The sequence below is a fragment of the Oncorhynchus gorbuscha genome, linkage group LG13, assembly GCF_021184085.1.
Source record: "Oncorhynchus gorbuscha isolate QuinsamMale2020 ecotype Even-year linkage group LG13, OgorEven_v1.0, whole genome shotgun sequence".
NCBI classification, from domain to species: Eukaryota; Metazoa; Chordata; class Actinopteri; order Salmoniformes; family Salmonidae; genus Oncorhynchus; species Oncorhynchus gorbuscha.
In genome coordinates this window covers 57,844,113-57,862,424 of record NC_060185.1, presented here as the reverse complement: position 1 = coordinate 57,862,424, position 18,312 = coordinate 57,844,113, and the positions used below count along the sequence as shown (strand labels likewise).

Sequence of the window (18,312 nt, the reverse complement as noted above, 5' to 3'; positions counted from 1 at the left end):
TAGGTTTAACTGCCTCCCAAACTGGTCTCTCTTACATGTTACGGCAACAATGTGGGGCTGGAGGGGAGGCCAGTGGAGGGGTGGCAGATAGAGGTGAGCTATGTTAAACATAAGTGTGTGTTGATGTATGGAGGGAGGGGTGTGTGCGTGTGTGTGAGTTAATACTAGCAAGGGAGCCAGTGCTAGCCCCCCTGGCAGCCAGAGGTGCAGCGGTGTGAGACCGCAGGCTGCCATGGCCGTGCACACGCCTGCCAGCCCCCTGTTATCTGCAGCCACAGAGCCACCAGAGCCACCAGGACGCGACCTGGAACTACGCTACAGAGGGGACTGGGAAGAGACTCGCTCCCAGGAACCTGGATGAGGGGGAGCTGTGACACACACCGGCCCAAAACACACAGACCTAACCAATCATATCATATCACTTTACTAAGCTTCTAAACACAGTTTCCACCAAACAGCACACACATACTGCCAATAGCATAGATAGTAAGTGACATCATGGAATAAGGAGAATTATAATGATGGGAATATGATAATAATGTTTATCCCACAATATCATTAAATAATCTGTTTTGCTAAATGTATGATTTAAAAAATAATCTCTCTTGTTGTAACCAATTAAGATGCTGGTGATTAGCTACAGCTCAGCCAGCCAATGAATACCTAATGACTTGAGACAAGTCTAATGTTTCTGCTATCACAGCCTGGGATCAGTAACAATATGGAATTGATGTGTTCAACTACACTAACCGCCATCCTACTGAAGTTAATTCAATATAAGAAATCACACTTGACCAGGGCACCCAGAGAGTCATAATCCATAAACGATGCCGTTATTGCCAAAACCACTCTGCTGCAGCCCCAGTTAACTGGTTGTCTGTCTGTTTTTTAGGAGAGGCAGCAGAGAGGCAGTAGCCATTCTTTTGTTCTAATTGATTTCCCGGTTACTGGATTCTTAGTCAGGATCAGCAGAAGCCGGCTGTGTCTAATATGACCGTAATGAAACTGAACAATGTTAATTGGGAGCACAAACCTGCTCTCGGCCAATCAATGAACACAGAGAGGCTGGGTCATTGTCCCAACACACTCGCTGCTTCCTGTGTGCCATGGACACTTCCTGTAAAGATTTCTCATGCTGCCAGACCAGAAATGCCTGACTCCTCTGCTTTTCATTGACCCAGTCAATGCTTTTCTCTGTTTCTCGTTTCTCTGCATTCGTGAAAGTGGTTTCTCTGTATCAAGCCAACTGAGGACAAATGTGGTGTCAAAAAAAGTGTGCTATCGCTAATGTTAGTGTACGTTTGAAGCATGTTGACTTGATTTATTCTAGACAGGTCATACAGCGAAAGGAGAATTTATACACTATATATACAAAAGTATGTGGACACTCCTTCAAATTAGTGGATTTGGATATTTCAGCGACACCCATTGGTGACAGCATTGGTGACAGCACACACCCATGCAATCTCAATAGACAAACATTGGCAGAAGAATGACCTTACTGAAGAGCTCAGTGACTTGTAGTACTGTGTAGCACCGTCATAGAATCCCACCTTTCCAACAAGTCAGTTCGTCAAATTTCTGCCCTGCTAGAGCTGCCCCGGTCAACTGTAAGTGCTGTTATTGTGAAGTGGAAAAGTCTAGGAGCAACAACGGCTCAGCCGCGAAGTGGTAGGCCACACAAGCTCACAGAACGGGACTGCTGAAGTGCATAGCAAGTAAAAATTGTCTGTCCTCGGTTGCAACACTCATAAGAACTGTTCGTTGGGAGCTTTATGTAATGGGTTTCCATGGCTGAGCAGTCGCACACAAGCCTAAGATCACCATGATCACCAAGAAAAACATGTCTGGCCTGCACAGAGCCCTGACCTCAACACCATCGAACACCTTTGGGATTAATTGGAACACTGATTGCGAGACAGGCCTAATTGCCCAACATCAAAGCCCGACCTCACTAATGCTGTTGTGGCTGAATAGAAGAAAGTCCCTGCAGCAATGTTACAATGGAAAGTCTTAACCAGAAGAGTGGAGGCTGTTATAGTAGCAAAGGGGGGACAAACTCCATATTAATGCCCACAATTTTGGAATGAGATGTTCGACAAGCAGGTGTCCACATACTTTTGGCAATGTAGTGTATGTGGTCATATGGCGTTTGTCCCGCTTCCGTCGGGACTTCCTAGCGTTTTGTGGGGCCACCATTGTCTCCTAGCAGCGTTTTGATAGTGAGCATCCAAACAGCTGTGGGAAGCAGCAGCAGACATAAGACATCACAACTGCTTCACCCACAAAGCCTCCCAGAAACCATTCCCATGTCAACTCCCCAGACGTCCACTGGAGAGAAGCTTTTCCTCTTTAATTAAAATCGTTTGTAATTAGTCACAGTCCGTCAGCAAACAAGAGCGACAGAGAGCTGCAGGCATTCCAGGGTGTGTATAATCTGGGAGCCAATGCCTACACAATACCAGGAACAGCCAGAAGAACACATCCCACTCTCCATCCCCAGCAAGAAAAAAAGAGAGTTTAGAAAACTTCAAATCAATTCAGGGTTAGCAGTGGGATATTCTTGCTTTTGTGTCAGGAAAACAGACTTCTGTCTCTTTAGGCACATGACAAACGGGATTTGGAGGTAATAAGATTCATGAATTGTGTAGGCCATTTGCTTTTTTCTTGAAGGTCGCTCTCAGAGAGAAGGAGAAAGAGAGACAGAGTTCATTCTGGAGCCAGTGTGTGGGGATGGTAATTCTAAGATACAATATTATGAACACCGCCAGTCTTTTTTGTACCTAACTGCTTTTGATAGCAAATGAATTAATGAAGCTTTAAATGACAGCAGGAGTGGATCAGTGTGACAGTGACAGAGAGACAGCGTAAGAAAAGGAGAGAGGGAGGTAGCACATATGAGGAGAAGAGAAGGAAGAAAAGGGAGGGAGGGGAGGGCGAGAGAGATAAAGGTAAAAAGAGAAAGAGAGTGGGGGGGGGGGTTGAGTATGGAGAGACGGTGGCATATTATGGCTTAATGGCCGCAGAATAATGGTAATTTCACTATTCTCTCCAGTGGCTCGGACTGTGCTAATGGCTTCATTAACACTCACACACTCTGGCGGGCAATAGAGGACAATGTCACATCCATCTTTGTCACATCACAATAAAGCTGGTTAAATACAACTTTGCTGTGTGTCCAGCTCGGGAGGAAGACAGAAATTAGAGCAGAGATTAATAGCAAAATATCAATGAGGGTGTGGCCACAAACATGCACTACACACTTCCTCTGGTCTTGTCGACGAGCAGGCCACTCAAGAAAAAAATTGTCAAATTGATTTCTAACAGGTATGTTGTTCACACTTAGAGTAATACGTCAATGCCATGAGATCTGTGAAAAGGCATGCTGGGGAAAACAGAAACATCCCATAAATCACCAAAGCCAGGCCCCCGTGAAGTGGCCATCACTCCTCAATTGATGACGTTTTCCTCCCGGCATTTGCTTGTTGACTTCCCTCCCAGCCCAGCTACTGCTTCCTGGGTCTCTCTCTCTCAGTCTTCACAGCCACACAGGCCTTTTAGCTAGAAATCCCTGCGGCACTTTTTCACTAAAAGGTTTGATTTTCCACACAGGGAGAAGGCGGCGAGGAATCCCACTAGGTTCAGATAATGCGAAGAGCTTCAGGGAATTCTACAAGAGCTCCAAGTAAAAGACAAATAATAAAGAAGTACTAATGTGATGCTAAAGTCTGCCTCTTTACTGTGAAAACATTGCTGTGAGCCAGAGGAACAGAATTACAGCGTCAGGGGCTGAAATAAAAAAGCTAATATATTTATGCTAAGGTGTTAAATTGTCAACCTTGACACCACCCTTACGTTCAGACATACTGCACAGAGAAAAGGCACAGCTGACTTACTGTTACTAACAGTTAGACAGCAGCGTAAACTAGACCAGCCACTGCTATAGGCCCCCCACAGTATCAAAAGTTCATCTGTCTCCTTCACTGAGGCATGGCTGAAACATTAGCCTTGATGATAACGTTAGTGGTCTGGGAGGTCCACACACACTTCGCACACACTTCGCATGCTGTGTCAACTTGCATGCGTCTGTAACGCTTGAGGGGACAACAGAGGAGAAGAAGAAAATGCAATGGGAAGCTCAGAAGATTAGGCTATGTGTCGTAAAAGACCAGCATCACCTGCCTCGAGCGCTGCATGTCAATGAAGGCTTTGGCTTATATTCTTCCGTGTTTATTTCGTATTTCGGTTCATGACAACAATGGATGTGTCACAAACACTTCCATTATAAAGAGGCTCGGCTGTGATTCACTGCTGTTTATTTATGCATGAATATGTATTACAAAACCATGGCAGCCTGTGACATTTCTCCACCTTGGAGTGAATGTGTGGCAGCGACGGCTGCTAACTATACCGACACAAAGGAACACAGCGTTTGAAGTTTGAGAGAAATAACAGACGATTCTATGAATATCTCACGTATTGCACGCGCTATTCCAGGTCTGACAGCTCTGAAGCACCGGGATCTATAATGGCAAAAGCAATAGCTCCATTTTGCTGAATTTATCACACTGATTAAATTCAAGGGCAATTGGAAATACTTTATCAAAGGGGAAGCTATGTGAAAACTCCAGAGTATAGTTGTATTCTCCTCCAGCAACTAACCTTGTAGAATCACCTAAGTCTTTCCAGCATGAGATGTGTTTTCTTTGGGGTTTTTAGTGTGGCGAGGGGTGTTACTAAACTAAACAAACTGCCTGACTTAATTGGGGTTTTACCCAGATCCCCATTCTCTCCACTGTGATATTAGGAAAATAACTCCCAAAAGAGCATAAAAGCTACAAGACATTATCCAGAGAAAAGTGTTTCATCTGGCAATGAGCTAATAACAGAGGACTAATATGAATGACAAAAGTATTAGAAGTCTACTTTGATAGCTTATGTTTAACGGCATAGTAATATCCATAAAATCTATTGTCCCAAATTGTGTGGAAAAAAACATTATATTTAATTCCCAAGATAATCCAACGAGTAGGCATTTAAAATGTTTTGAAGCAGAATACATTGTGTTAATCTCGTAACAGGCAAATGACTTATTACAAATTACTTATTACAATTTCAAATACCAATTGAGTGCAATAAGTTATTTCATATTTTACATAATGACAAAAGCAGAAATGCATTGTGTTTTGTGCCCTATGGTTTGTATACTCCCCCATTGCATTTGTTTTAAGTGAGTCTCAGTCTCAAACCTCAACCTACTCAGAGTGGCTCCCATCAAAATGTCCCAATCACCAGGTTACTGTATCTCCTCTACAGATAACAGCAGCCTGTTCCTCCCCATGCTATTCCTTTTGTTGCTCACCACACTTAACAACACAGGGACTTTAAAAGAGCAGATAGCTCTCTATTCAAGTCATTTTGGATGTTATTCTTCCCTTGTCTATTTTTTCTGGTAAGGCAGATGTGCATTGTGGAGTGATCTTTATCAGACAGTAAAAGCCACTGGGACTGTCATTTCCCTGGTCTGCACTGCACTGGGCTGCTCTGAAGATGACAGTAATGTCACACAGCAGCCTCCCCTGTCACACACACTAGCCTAGTGACAGCAAATAGGTACATCTGCTTTTCTCCTCACTGCTTTTATGTGTGTGCTGAGTGCAATGTACTCTGGCATAATACAACAACAATGCACAGGGGCAGAGGCGTCATAAGGTTACGTGCCCCCTAAAATTTGTCCTGTAAAAAAACCATAAATAATGTTTAGATAGCCCAGATAGGTTCCCAATCTCCCATCCTAATAACTAGCTGCCAAGAAGCCATTTCAGGCTATCAATCAAGTTAGAGTAGCTAGCTGTTCTAACTATCATACCTGGCATACCTGCTGGCAAGGTTGGTAGAGTTCAGAAAAGCAAGCCATAACTAAATGCACTGAATAAGACTCACATTTCTTTCAATCTTTTACCCAGATTTTAGCAGAGATGCAAAAAAAGCATATTCAGTCAAGAGGATGCAGACAGCTCAAGAGGCACAGTATGCTTCGATATGCATACAAATACATAGAATTACGCATATTGATTTGGGCTCTAGATAGCAGGGAAAAAGCTGTTTCAGGTGTTTGAAAAATTCCAAATTCTCTGCCTCCGGACCACCCCCCAGTCATCCTCACGTACCTTTTGCACCATCAGATTTTTGCGGTGCATGGGGAATATTGAAAGTACTGTGTAACACACAATTGCATTTACAACACTGAATAAACCGTACCTGAACAGAGAATGAATAGCATTGGTACTGAATAGTAGCACTGACAAAAGGGAACACAAATTATACACCTTGGTAAAATGGTACACATAATTATAATTATGACAGTCTGAGCACTAGGTAAATAAAGGATGATTTGAAGGGCCTGGGTAAAAGTGAAAAGCCTGGTGATGTGTCTCCTGCTGCCAAGGTGTTTGGTGTGCAGAGCTTTAGCAGTTCTCACTGCTCCTCTGTCTGTCTCCCCAAACAAACAAGGTGTGATTCATTCACAGGCAGCCAGACACCAGGCTTCCTTTGTGCTCTCTGCCGGAGTGGAGAGGTGGGCCTGCAAATATATTCCACTAGCTACCTCTCCCTTTTTCTACAGTGATGAGGAGGATGGGGGGAGGAAGTTACTTGCATTCAGTATGTGTGAATACTCTACGATCATAAACTGGACTAGATTCATAATATTATATTGTACCTTATTGTGTTGCACCTTATAAAAGCAAAGCAGCTGTGTGATGATAAAGCCTAGAGGGAGTTGACATACACTATTAGTAAACCTGTGTTCTATACAGCCCATTACATTGTACAATGTTGGTCAGTCACTTATCCAGCATGTCAATTCCGAGCCTATTCAGAACGGCTTCACAAAGCAAACAGTGAAATAATGTCACAACAAGCTCAGTTCTCTGGCAGAAGAGACAAATACCTTTGCTTATTCCAAATGGCCATGAATAGTATGTTCTCTTGAAAGAATTTGCAATTTCCTTTGGCTTACACTGGACCAATCACAAAAGGTCATCCTAAAACAAACTGATTTACCATGAGAGAGAAAAAGATCTCGACCGTTCCTCGCCTGGCTCCACTGAATCATCTTATTTGTCATACACTGCTTTCAATGGAGGCACTGACCTTTGAAGTTGGAAAGTAAATTGCTCAGTGGCAGTAAGGCATGCTATTAACTCGGAGGTACTCAAGCTATAGCCCGACCAATCAGGTGACGATACAACACGGCAGCCTTGACGAGGACCCGTGCTCAAATTTATTTGCTTGTAGATTTCAATTATTTTCACCGGGCAAGTATTTTTTTGCTTGTTTAATTCAATTATCGTTTGAATGGTTATCTCAGAAGTGGGTTTATTCCACCAAGTTAATGCAACCTTGGCGGCTGATGAGAGAAAATGTCTGAGCTGTTAGTTTCATTACTGCTTTGCTCTAATGAACCTCTTTAACTTCTCTAACACTTACTGTTCTGAGAACTGTTCAAATGTTCTCCATTTTGGTGGTAGAGGCTTAATAACAACTAAATATGTGAGAGTCCACGGGGACATCAAAAGCCGATGCAAACAGGGAAAATACAGCACATAATAAAGCAGCATTTCTCCCCAAAGAACAGCTAGTGCATAGAAGGCACTCAAATGTTCACTCAAGTCCTATCAGCTGGAATTCAATAAAACTCAATTCCCAGAGTTGATAGAGCTTTCCCCTAAGCAGGGCTTGATGTAATAAGCTACATAGTCCTTATCCAAGAAGAACACAGTTCATAGAATGTAACATGACGATGAACTAAGTATTACAACATTGTAACAGATTAGAAGGAGGGTAGATTCTCCACAAGTGTACCGAATATTTAAAAACCAGTCTGTCCATTCAAGCGTGCATAGAGTCTTGACTCTTCTTCCCCCTTCACATGGTCTCTTCCACATCCACATTCACACCAGCCTTTCCTCTCTGCTCACATGGTGGTGTGAGAACAGTGTCAAGCCTGCTTGGCCAAGCCTGTTTAATTCCCATTTACCTCAATTTTGCCATCACTACAGTCCTTATTAATTAGTGCACTAATTAGTGCAGAGTTATGAACTGTAGCGGGTGCTAGGAAGTGTGCCTGCCAGAAATTCAGGATCTTATATGGATCGGGATAGCTGGTAGTGAAGGACTGGACGTCGGGGTCTTATTTGCCTGAGCCTTAGGGAATGCCCTCTCCTCCCCTCCAACACTGTACTGAGGAACTAGTGGAGGACAGAGTAAGGCCTGATAGACTGTGACAGACAGGTGTGATGACAAAGGTAGGCATATGCTTTCTGATTGTACGATGCAGGGGTGCACATAGGAGGGAGGAAGTGTGTGTGTGGGGGGGGGGGGGATTTCTGATCCTATAGTTCTGTAGTAGGCGCCATAAGGGTACTCTCAACCGCTGACATCACACTAGACAGGCTACTAGACAGTCAAGGATAATTATTTGTATACAATTCCTCCTCTACTGTTTTGTACTTACAGTATCTTCAATACTTTTCTCTCTCCATCACAGAAATATACCATTTCCAACACCACCACAGGCTATTTACACCCAGCCAATGACAAAAGAGAAATCCTTTGATTGAGACACATATCAAATATTTCCCCCCCGTCCCCGGTCTCTCCCCTCTGCCAGATTCAGTCCAGCTATTGGCCGAGGCCAGTTGGATATTAGTGAGGTGAGGTCTCCCAGGTCTGACAGGAAGAGCTGCTCCAGATGAACTTGTTAATTGCACACTGGACCGGAGGGCAGAAGGGCCACGATACCCTCACCTTTAGTCTCCAAAGCGCATGATCACTGAAAGTCTCTGCTTTATCATTCCACAGCACTCGCTGCTCATTGGCAGATGGCAGAGCGAGTCCTCGAGGCAGCGGACTCATCAGGCAGAGCCAGGATGCCAACCACTGCGAGCCTGCACCCGTGTCACGGTGACGGAGCGTAAAGGAGGTGGACGGGCAGGGAGATGCCACCAGGCTGCCTGGCATGGCCGTCTCTTCACGCCGGGCACAAATGAGATTGGCATTGAGAGAGGCTCCTCGGGTGCACTTTATATGTGCCCCCCCCAGCTGTGGTCTGCGCACCAGGGCGGAATGTGGTGGGTCTGCTGGAGACCTTGAGAAAACAAAATCCCTGTGACTAAAACTGCAGAAAAGGGACTGCAAGGCACAGCTTACAAAAGTGTGGAGAAATTCTGAAAACAGATTTTGACCAAACTGAAAAAATATAAATGGCGAACCGAGACCGGGTTATATACATCCACAGAAAGCCCAGTGTTTCATACAACAACCACTGCTCTATGGGCACTATCTTATATTACAGCAATAAGACACTCATTATGTCCACACATAATAGTCATCATACTGTACACCTCACATCCACTTCTAATGTATGTATTTGCTCAAAGGTCTGAATTACACTACAGTGAGCTGTATTTTTATCTAATAATTATGATGGTCCGTTGAACCATCTTAATAAGTCTTTATACTATTTAATTCAGAAGCGTTTTCTTTATCCATTGATATTGCCGCCATAGCAGCATAGTTTAATCCCCCAGACACGTCGGTTCAGAATTACAGAGCTCTTGGGCCCCTTTGGTGAGAATATCAGTAGAAGTAGATTTAAGATTTTATTTTTCCTTCCATCCTGGTTCACCAGGCAGGGACCTTGCCAGTATCACTTTACATATCCAATACCCACATAGCCTCAAAGAGACTCTTTTTCTATTTTCACCGTCCGGCAACGCTGCGAGGCTTTACACATTTCCAGCCAAATAAAAACGGATTATTTGGACAGCAATCCCTGCTGAGAAGTACAAGTAAAAGGGAAAATGACTATTTCACGAGAAAAACACTGGAGCCATAGGGTAATCCCTGGGGATCAGTCAAGACATAATGTAGCTCGAAAAATTAAAAGAGAAAGTGACAATAAATAGCTAGGCCTTATTTAAAGGGCTGAGTTAAACCCATTCCAAGGTGTGGATGTCCATAAAACAGGCTTTAGCACACATTATTTGGAGGTGTTACTTTAATGACTTCTAATTTTTCCTCACAATGCCAACAGAGTGAAGCATCACAGTGTACAGTACACTAGTCCAGGCATATATACCCACACACAGGCATCAATTCCCCGTCTACCTGCTAATTCCCCCTTGAGTGACGAGAAACCACTATGGAAAGAAGGGGAGGACCATGACCTTCATCAAATGAGGTTTAACTGCTATTACTGGTGCTGAGGCCATAATATATGACTGGCTGATTGGAGCGAAGTACAACTACACCACCGGCCCTAGCCCTCCACATATCCCCAGCACCCAGCCTCATCTTTTCTCACTACTGTTGGTGTGGTGTAGTGTTGTGTGGTGGCACTCTCAGCCCGTCACTCCCTCTGTACACCCTGCTCTCTCTCTCGCCCTCTCTCTCTCTCTCTCTGGAGCTCATTTCCCACCTCACTGACTCCTTCTCACCGTGGAACTGACTGAATTTGACTTGATTATACCCAACACTTGCTCTACCTAAACCAGCATGAGAGTAATCAAATTAAAATCAATATCCGTGTTGGGATATTGCCCTTGGCTTAAGAGGTGGACATAATTTCACATCACTATCACACGTTCTAGTTGTGAAGCGGAAAGAAAAAAACTATTTCAGAAGCCAAAGCAGTATAGTAATGGCAGGCATCAATCAATGGAAATAATCTACACTCTGTGAGAGATCATACTTGATGATATGTGCAAGGAAGACATGTGCAGCCTTTTTCTATTTCCTATTTGCTGTATATATATGTAAACAAACATATCTCATTCATGCCTGTCCTTCAAGCTGAATTACGTAATACCAAGGTAGCCTCCATCAAATGATTTTAACTCTTGCAGGTAGGCCTAAGGTGTGATCTGGTTATTTAATAGATCATGTTACTGTGGTCACATTGAGCACGCCCAACGTATACCTCCAGATCCCACCAACCATTATAAACCAACTACAGCAGCATGAAAGATTCTCAATCACTCAATCATTTTGTGAAACAGCCTAGGGGATATGATATTGCAAGAAAGGGTATTTTGGTGGAAAGTTGTAATTAGCACTTTGTGTACAGCTAAGACGTTCCATTCCAGTCTATCACTCTCAGAGACAGAGGGGAAATGAAGAGACATGATCTGAATCGAATGCATCTGAATGGAAACAACTCAACCAAAGAGGTGTTTCAAAAATCAACTAATGTAATAAGTATCGCAGCATCCAATGAGCAAAGCAGCAATGGAAACAAACGTGATTAGCAAGCCCCGATGGTGTGGGGATTCAACAGTCTAAATGCACAGTAGCACTTCATCAGCTAGAGTAGGCCTAGTACATGAATCTAAGATGAGAAGATAAAACAATTGATGCTGAATGTATGAATTATTCTGTGGTTTTAACTATTGTGTGAGGGAGTGGGGAGAGGAGAACTAAGAGGAGGGATGAATGAATGAATGGATGGATGGAGTAGGTAAAACAACTAAAATTTGTGGGGGGGGGGGGTAAAATCCTCCTACTGTCTCACCATGCGCTGGTGCTACTTCTGACAATGAATAGAACACCCCCATCTTTTGGGAGTCAATGGCATCCAAATGACAGTGTACAAACATTAGTAGCACACACATTTGAAATTAAAGCATCATATGGTTAGAAATATTATTATTGCAATAGGTCAAAAATATATATATAATAATGCACATACTAGACAATGTACATACTGGCAGGAAACTGAAGTGTAAGAATATGTTCAGGTAATTACTTAATTGATTAATCCTAAACCATCCTAAACCACAATCAATTTGATCCATAAAATCTATTACAAACTTTACAATAGGCCTACACAAATACCTAAAATGTGTGTTAGAGTAAATTATCTGACAAATAGCCGGGATATTTACAAACAATAATAAGACAGACAAGGGCATTTGATTCAGTTGTCATGCAATTTATCCACAGCAGCTACATTGGCGACCTCTATAAAACCCTATGAAACCCATGTTCAGGTAAAAACTATGCAATTGCGAATCAAATGATCCCGATACATTTGAAACTGACATACAGACATACAGTACTATATGGAGCGCAAAACCAGCAAAGGGCGAACTTCCCCCATTCATGAGGAGGCATTAGGTGCATAGATGTGAGTGCGCACCGAACACTTTCTACCACTACTTGTCCTACAACGCACAATATGACAATAGAGGTACTGCGCAGACACGAAGAGGACTGTAAAATAATTCATAACAGTCATCTCTCACTTTAATACGTTCAGAGAAGGAATGCGAGCATTCCTGGAGCCCAACGCCAAATACCAGGCGCATTGATGTTCAGTTCCCAGCATCGAACAAAGACGTTAAACATAACGGAAATAAAAAAATATATACACTTGTACGTACCACTGTTGCTCCAGTTCCCAGTCCCTAAAGAAGTCAAACTCGAATAGGTCCATGGTTGGTCCCAGTTGTCTGATTCAGGAAGGAACCGGTGCCTGCTCAACGTATGCGTCAGTCTACATACATAAATTCTATGTGGATCTGCTAACTGTAACTAGATGTACTGTACTGTACCGTGGTCTAGCTGGCGAACTGACATACAGTACACACACAGCCAAGAAAACGCGACTGCCTCCCCTGCCTGCCTCGCGTCTCCACAGTGAACAGAAGGCGGAGCTTGACAGGCAGATGCGGCTACTCGAAGCCCGGGTACACCAAATTGAGGTATTCGGTTGATCATTTCCAATTAGCTGAAATTATATTTGCCCCACCCATTTTAGTTGTCAAAGTCAGCTGTTAAAAAACTTCAGATGTAAAAAAAAAATAGTTAAAAAAAGTAAATAGACCAATGGGGAAAACAAACACTATTTTATACAGGTTATAATAAAGTTATAACCCCTTTAGAAATGATGATTACATTATGCATTATCAAGCAGTGGGTGTGATAATTGTGCATTACCATGCATTAGCATTATTCACAATAGTTGTTTACTGAAGATCATTTTACTACTGACTAGGGCAAGTTCGGGAGTTGTGTTTAGTGTCTATGACCCATATTGACTTTGTAAATGGGTGTTGTTGACAACACTGTGACCCATTGGGCCCTACAGCCTCACACAGAGGTGCTATATATCATGGAGTTTCACAGTAAATGGTGATATGTTCGAGACGTGTGATAGCATTTCATATTTTTATTGAGCCAATTGCTTTCATCAATCTCAGGTGTAATCATAACAATGAAAATAGGTATGATATAAGTTATTTGGCAGTGCTAGCTGCATAGGCCATGTGGGAACAGACAGGGGGCATGGCAGTAAGGCAGTGGAGGAAACAGCTCTGTAAATTGATGAATACTGTAGTGAGGAAGCCATGATGGAAACATTAAAAACATCAGCACTATGTGTCCTTCCATTAACAGCATATAGAACTGGACGACTGGGTCCTGTAATATGGAGAAGGAGTGTATGCAACATCAAAACAGACACGTCTAGCCTACATCTAGCCTATGTCTAGCCTACTGTTTTGTGATTTTCCTAGCTACCATGCCGTGGAAAAGGTTGGTAATGCAATGCGTTATTACAATACATCTCTCATCCTCACATATAGAGCCTGGGAGTCTGTTCTAATTTATGGCATATACCTCCAAGTTGATATTAATGTCACTGCCAGAATAGTCAGCAGCCTGGTCTCATAGACTAGATGTAACATAGAAAAGTGAATCAGGGACACTCAAATTAGTATGATATGTTACATTTAGTATGGTTACATAAGACTTGGGGTGGATGGGTGTATAATGCAAATGTTTAGGAACCTTAAGGCTGTGAGTTCAAATCTCATCATGGACAACATTAGCATTTTATCTTATCAACTACTTATTACTTTTAAACGACTTTGCAACTACTTAGCATGTTAGCTAATGCTAACCCTAACCGTAACCCTTTTAGCTAACCCTTCCCCTAACCTTAATCCTTCCCATAACCCCAACCTTAAACCTTTAGCCTAACTCCTAAACTTAACCCTAAACTAACCCCTAACCCCTAGCCTAGCTAACATTAGCCAGATAGCTAACGTTTTCCACCTAGCCAGAATTTGTAACATATAATATGAATTGTAATTCATAACATATCATATAAAATGGGTGATGGACATCCCCAAATTAATACAAACCATACAAACTGTAACATATCATACTAAATGGAGTATCCCAAATTTAATTACAGAATCATATCAAATGCTCTGAGACTAGGTTGCAGCAGTAAAGGGACCTATGTTTTGGTCAAACACACTCTGGGAGTCATCTGTAGCCTAGTAGTTAGAGCGTTGGACTAGTAACCGGAAGGTTGCGAGTTCAAACCCCTGAGCTGACAAGGTACAAATCTGTCATTCTGCCCCTGAACAGGCAGTTAACCCACTGTTCCCAGGCCGTCATTGAGAATAAGAATATGTTCTTAACTGACTTGCCTGGTTAAATAAAGGTTAAAAAAAATGGCCCAAATTGAAACAAGTAGTGTTTGTTTTATTGCCTGTTCTGTATGGACAGTGGTAAAGCAGAGGAGAGGAAGAGAGATGGGGGCCATAATAGTGTTGATTCTTATGCCAGGGTGCTCAGGTGCACAGCCCACCATGCTACACATGGGGAATGTTACCTTTCAGAGAAGCAGACATCTCCTTTATCATCACTTAATGTTTATTTAACTACGCAGCCAATTCACTATAGTACTCGATTTTACCCCCCCCAAAATCAACCAACTTACGGAAGGACATGCTAAATAATACAAAATATACTAAACAGCATAGGGAAACATGATATGCACTAATAATCTGTATCTGTGCTTTGTTTGTCATGCATTTTTAGGGGTGTTTTTGGTATTTTGTGATGGCAATAGACTAAGCCATGGTGGGAAAGGGCCTGTGAGAGTTTCTGTCTCTCTGGTTGGGTCTTTGTTTGGGGTAGTCTGGGGTAGATGCCAGCACTGCTCTGCGTCATGCTCTGGGTGCCTCCCAGTGCTTCCCAGGCCCCCACACTGCATTTGCGTTGTTGACCCATAAACCGGCTGCAGGGAAACACAGGGCTGCACAGACAGATGGGAGAAAAGGAGAACACCGTTCCCAAATCCTTATCTGAACCTTCATGGTGGGAATGCTTTTCTTTCTTACACAACCTGCCTTGTCTCACCACTAATTAACATACACTTTGCAGTTTGTAGATTGTAAAGTGCATACACTGCAATAGAATATATTGTGCATACACAGTGTGTACTGAGCGTACACATTGTGCATACACAATGTAGCTAGATGTCACGTTCTGACCTTAGTTCCTTTGTTTTGTCTTTGTTTTAGTATGGTCAGGGTGTGAGTTGGGGTGGGCAGTCTATGTTTTTTTTCTATGATTTGGGATTTCTGTGTTTGGTCTGGTAAGGTTCACAATCAGAGGCAGCTGTCTAACGTTGTCCCTGATTGAGAACCATACTTAGGTAGCCTGTTTTCACCCTTGAGTTGTGGGTGATTATTTTCTGTTTCCGTATTTGCACCATTCTCTTGTTCTGCTTCGGTTTTCATTTTGATTCTCTTGCTCTTTTGTCTTTTGTATTCAGTCTCATTAAATTATATTATGGATACATACAACGCTGCGCATTGGATCTCCTCTTCTTCCACCACCAACAACAGCCGTTACAAAATCACCCACCAACCAAGGACCAAGCAGCGTGGTAACGGGCAGTGGCAGAAATCTCAAGACTCCTGGAGATTCTGGACAGCAAGGGACCCTGGGCACAGGCTGGGGATTATCGCCGCCCCAGGGAAGAGCTGGAGGCAGCCAAAGCAGAGCGGCGGCATTTTGAGGAGTTGGCACGGCAGTGCAACAGAGACGAGAGGCAGACCCAAAAATGTAAGTCAGGTAGGAGACCTGAGCCAACTCCCCGTGCTTACCGTGGAGAGAGGTGGACCGGGCCATGTTATGCCGTGAGGCGCACGGCGTCCCCGGTGCGCAGGCATAGCCCGGAGCGTTACATAGCAGCGCCTCGTATCGGCCGGGCTAGAGTGGGCATCGAGCCAGTTGCCATGAAGCCGGCTCAGCTCATCTGGTCTCCAGTGCGTCTCCTGGGTCCGGGGTACATGGCACCAAATCAAATCAAATCAAATCAAATTGTATTTGTCACATACACATGGTTAGCAGATGTTAATACGAGTGTAGCGAAATGCTTGTGCTTCTAGTTCCGACAATGCAGTAATAACCAACAAGTAATCTAACTAACAATTCCAAAACTACTGTCTTATACACAGTGTAAGGGGATAAAGAATGTGTATATGAAGATATATGAATGAGTGATGGTACAGAGCAGCATAGGCAAGATACAGTAGATGGTATTGAGTACAGTATATACATATGAGATGAGTATGAAAACAAAGTGGCATAGTTAAAGTGGCTAGTGATACATGTATTACATAAGGATGCAGTCGATGATATAGAGTACAGTATATACGTATGCATATGAGATGAATAATGTAGGGTATGTAACATTATATTAGGTAGCATTGTTTAAAGTGGCTAGTGATATATTTTACATCATTTCCCATCAATTCCCATTATTAAAGTGGCTGGAGTTGAGTCAGTGTCAGTGTGTTGGCAGCAGCCACTCAATGTTAGTGGTGGCTGTTCAAAAGTCTGATGGCCTTGAGATAGAAGCTGTTTTTCAGTCTCTCGGTCCCAGCTTTGATGCACCTGTACTGACCTCGCCTTCTGGATGATAGTGGGGTGAACAGGCAGTGGCTCGGGTGGTTGTTGTCCTTGATGATCTTTATGTCCTTCCTGTAACAACGGGTGGTGTAGGTGTCCTGGAGGGCAGGTAGTTTGCCCCCGGTGATGCGTTGTGCAGACCTCACTACCCTCTGGAGAGCCTTACGGTTGTGGGCGGAGCAGTTGCCGTACCAGGCGGTGATACAGCCCGCCAGGATGCTCTCGATTGTGCATCTGTAGAAGTTTGTGAGTGCTTTTGGTGACAAGCCAAATTTCTTCAGCCTCCTGAGGTTGAAGAGGCGCTGCTGCACCTTTTTCACGATGCTGTCTGTGTGAGTGGACCAATTCAGTTTGTCTGTGATGTGTATGCCGAGGAACTTAAAACTTACTACCCTCTCCACTACTGTGCTATAGGTTCAGGTTTTGTGGCCGGAGTCCGCACCTTTGGGGGGGGGGGGGGTACTGTCCCGTTCTGACCTTAGTTCCTTTGTTTTGTATTTGTTTTGGTATGGTCAGGGCGTGAGTTGGGATGGGCAGTCTATGTTCTCTTTTCTGTGATTTGGGATTTCTGTGTTTGGCCTGGTATGGTTCGCAATCAGAGACAGCTATCTATCGTTGTCCCTGATTGAGAACCATATGTAGGTAGCCTGTTTTCACCCTTGAGTTGTGGGTGATTATTTTCCGTTTCCGTGTTTGCACCATTCGGGACTGTTTCGGTTTTGATTTTGATTCTCTTGTTCTTTTGTATTTTGTATTCAGTCTCGTTAAATTATATTATGGATACATACCACGCTGCGCATTGGTCCTCTTCTTCTTCCACTAGAATATACAGTACCAGTCAAAAGTTGGGGAAAGAACACCAATAAGATGAAGAGATTTGCTTGTGCCAAGAAACATGAGCAATGGACATGTGCAATGGACATTAGACCGGAGATTTTTGGTTCCAACCACTGTGTCTTCATGAGACGCAGAGTAGGTGAACAGATGATCTCTACATGTGTGGTTCCACCGTGAAGCATGGAGGAGGAGGTGTGATGGTGTGGGGTTACTTTGCTGGTGACGTTGTCTGTGATTTATTTAGAATTCAAGGCACACTTAACCAGCATGGCTACCTCAGCATTCTGCAGCAATACGCCACCTCATCTGGTTTGCGCTTAGTGGGAATAACATTTTCTTTATTCAACAGGACAATGACCCAAAACACACCTCCAGGCTGTGCAAGGGCTATTTGACCGAGAAGGAGAGTAATGGAGTGCTGCGTCAGATGACCTGGCCTCCACAATCACCCAACCTCAACCCCTTTGCGATGGTTTGGGGTGAGTTGGACCGCAGAGTGGAGGAAAAGCAGCCAACAAGTGCTAAGCATATGTCGAAACTCCTTCAAGACTGTTGGACAAGCATTCCAGGTGAAGCTAGTTGAGAGGGTGGTAACTTTGAAGAATATAACATCTAAAATATTTTTAGATTCGTTTTTTTTTGGTTAGTACATGATTCCATATGTGCTATTTCATAGTTTGATGTCTTCACTATTAT

General features: G+C 43.3%; 1 protein-coding gene and 1 long non-coding RNA gene across 3 annotated transcripts in view; one reads left to right on the top strand and one right to left on the bottom strand.

Annotated features, from left to right (window-relative positions):
• Positions 1-12,678, bottom strand: part of LOC123993192 (AF4/FMR2 family member 2-like) — a 185,552-nt gene extending 172,874 nt beyond the window's left edge. For both annotated transcript variants that reach the window (XM_046295072.1, XM_046295073.1), the window contains exon 1: positions 12,447-12,678. In XM_046295072.1, coding sequence (XP_046151028.1) covers positions 12,447-12,499 — 53 coding nt within the window. In that variant the 5' untranslated portion in view covers positions 12,500-12,678. The remainder of the gene's footprint in view (positions 1-12,446) is intronic.
• Positions 12,679-15,087: 2,409 nt separating this feature from the next.
• On the top strand, positions 15,088-18,017 carry LOC123993795. Its single transcript, XR_006831521.1, has 3 exons — positions 15,088-15,177; positions 15,638-15,930; positions 17,966-18,017. It is a non-coding gene; the product is annotated as an uncharacterized LOC123993795 (long non-coding RNA).
• Positions 18,018-18,312: the final 295 nt, after the last annotated feature.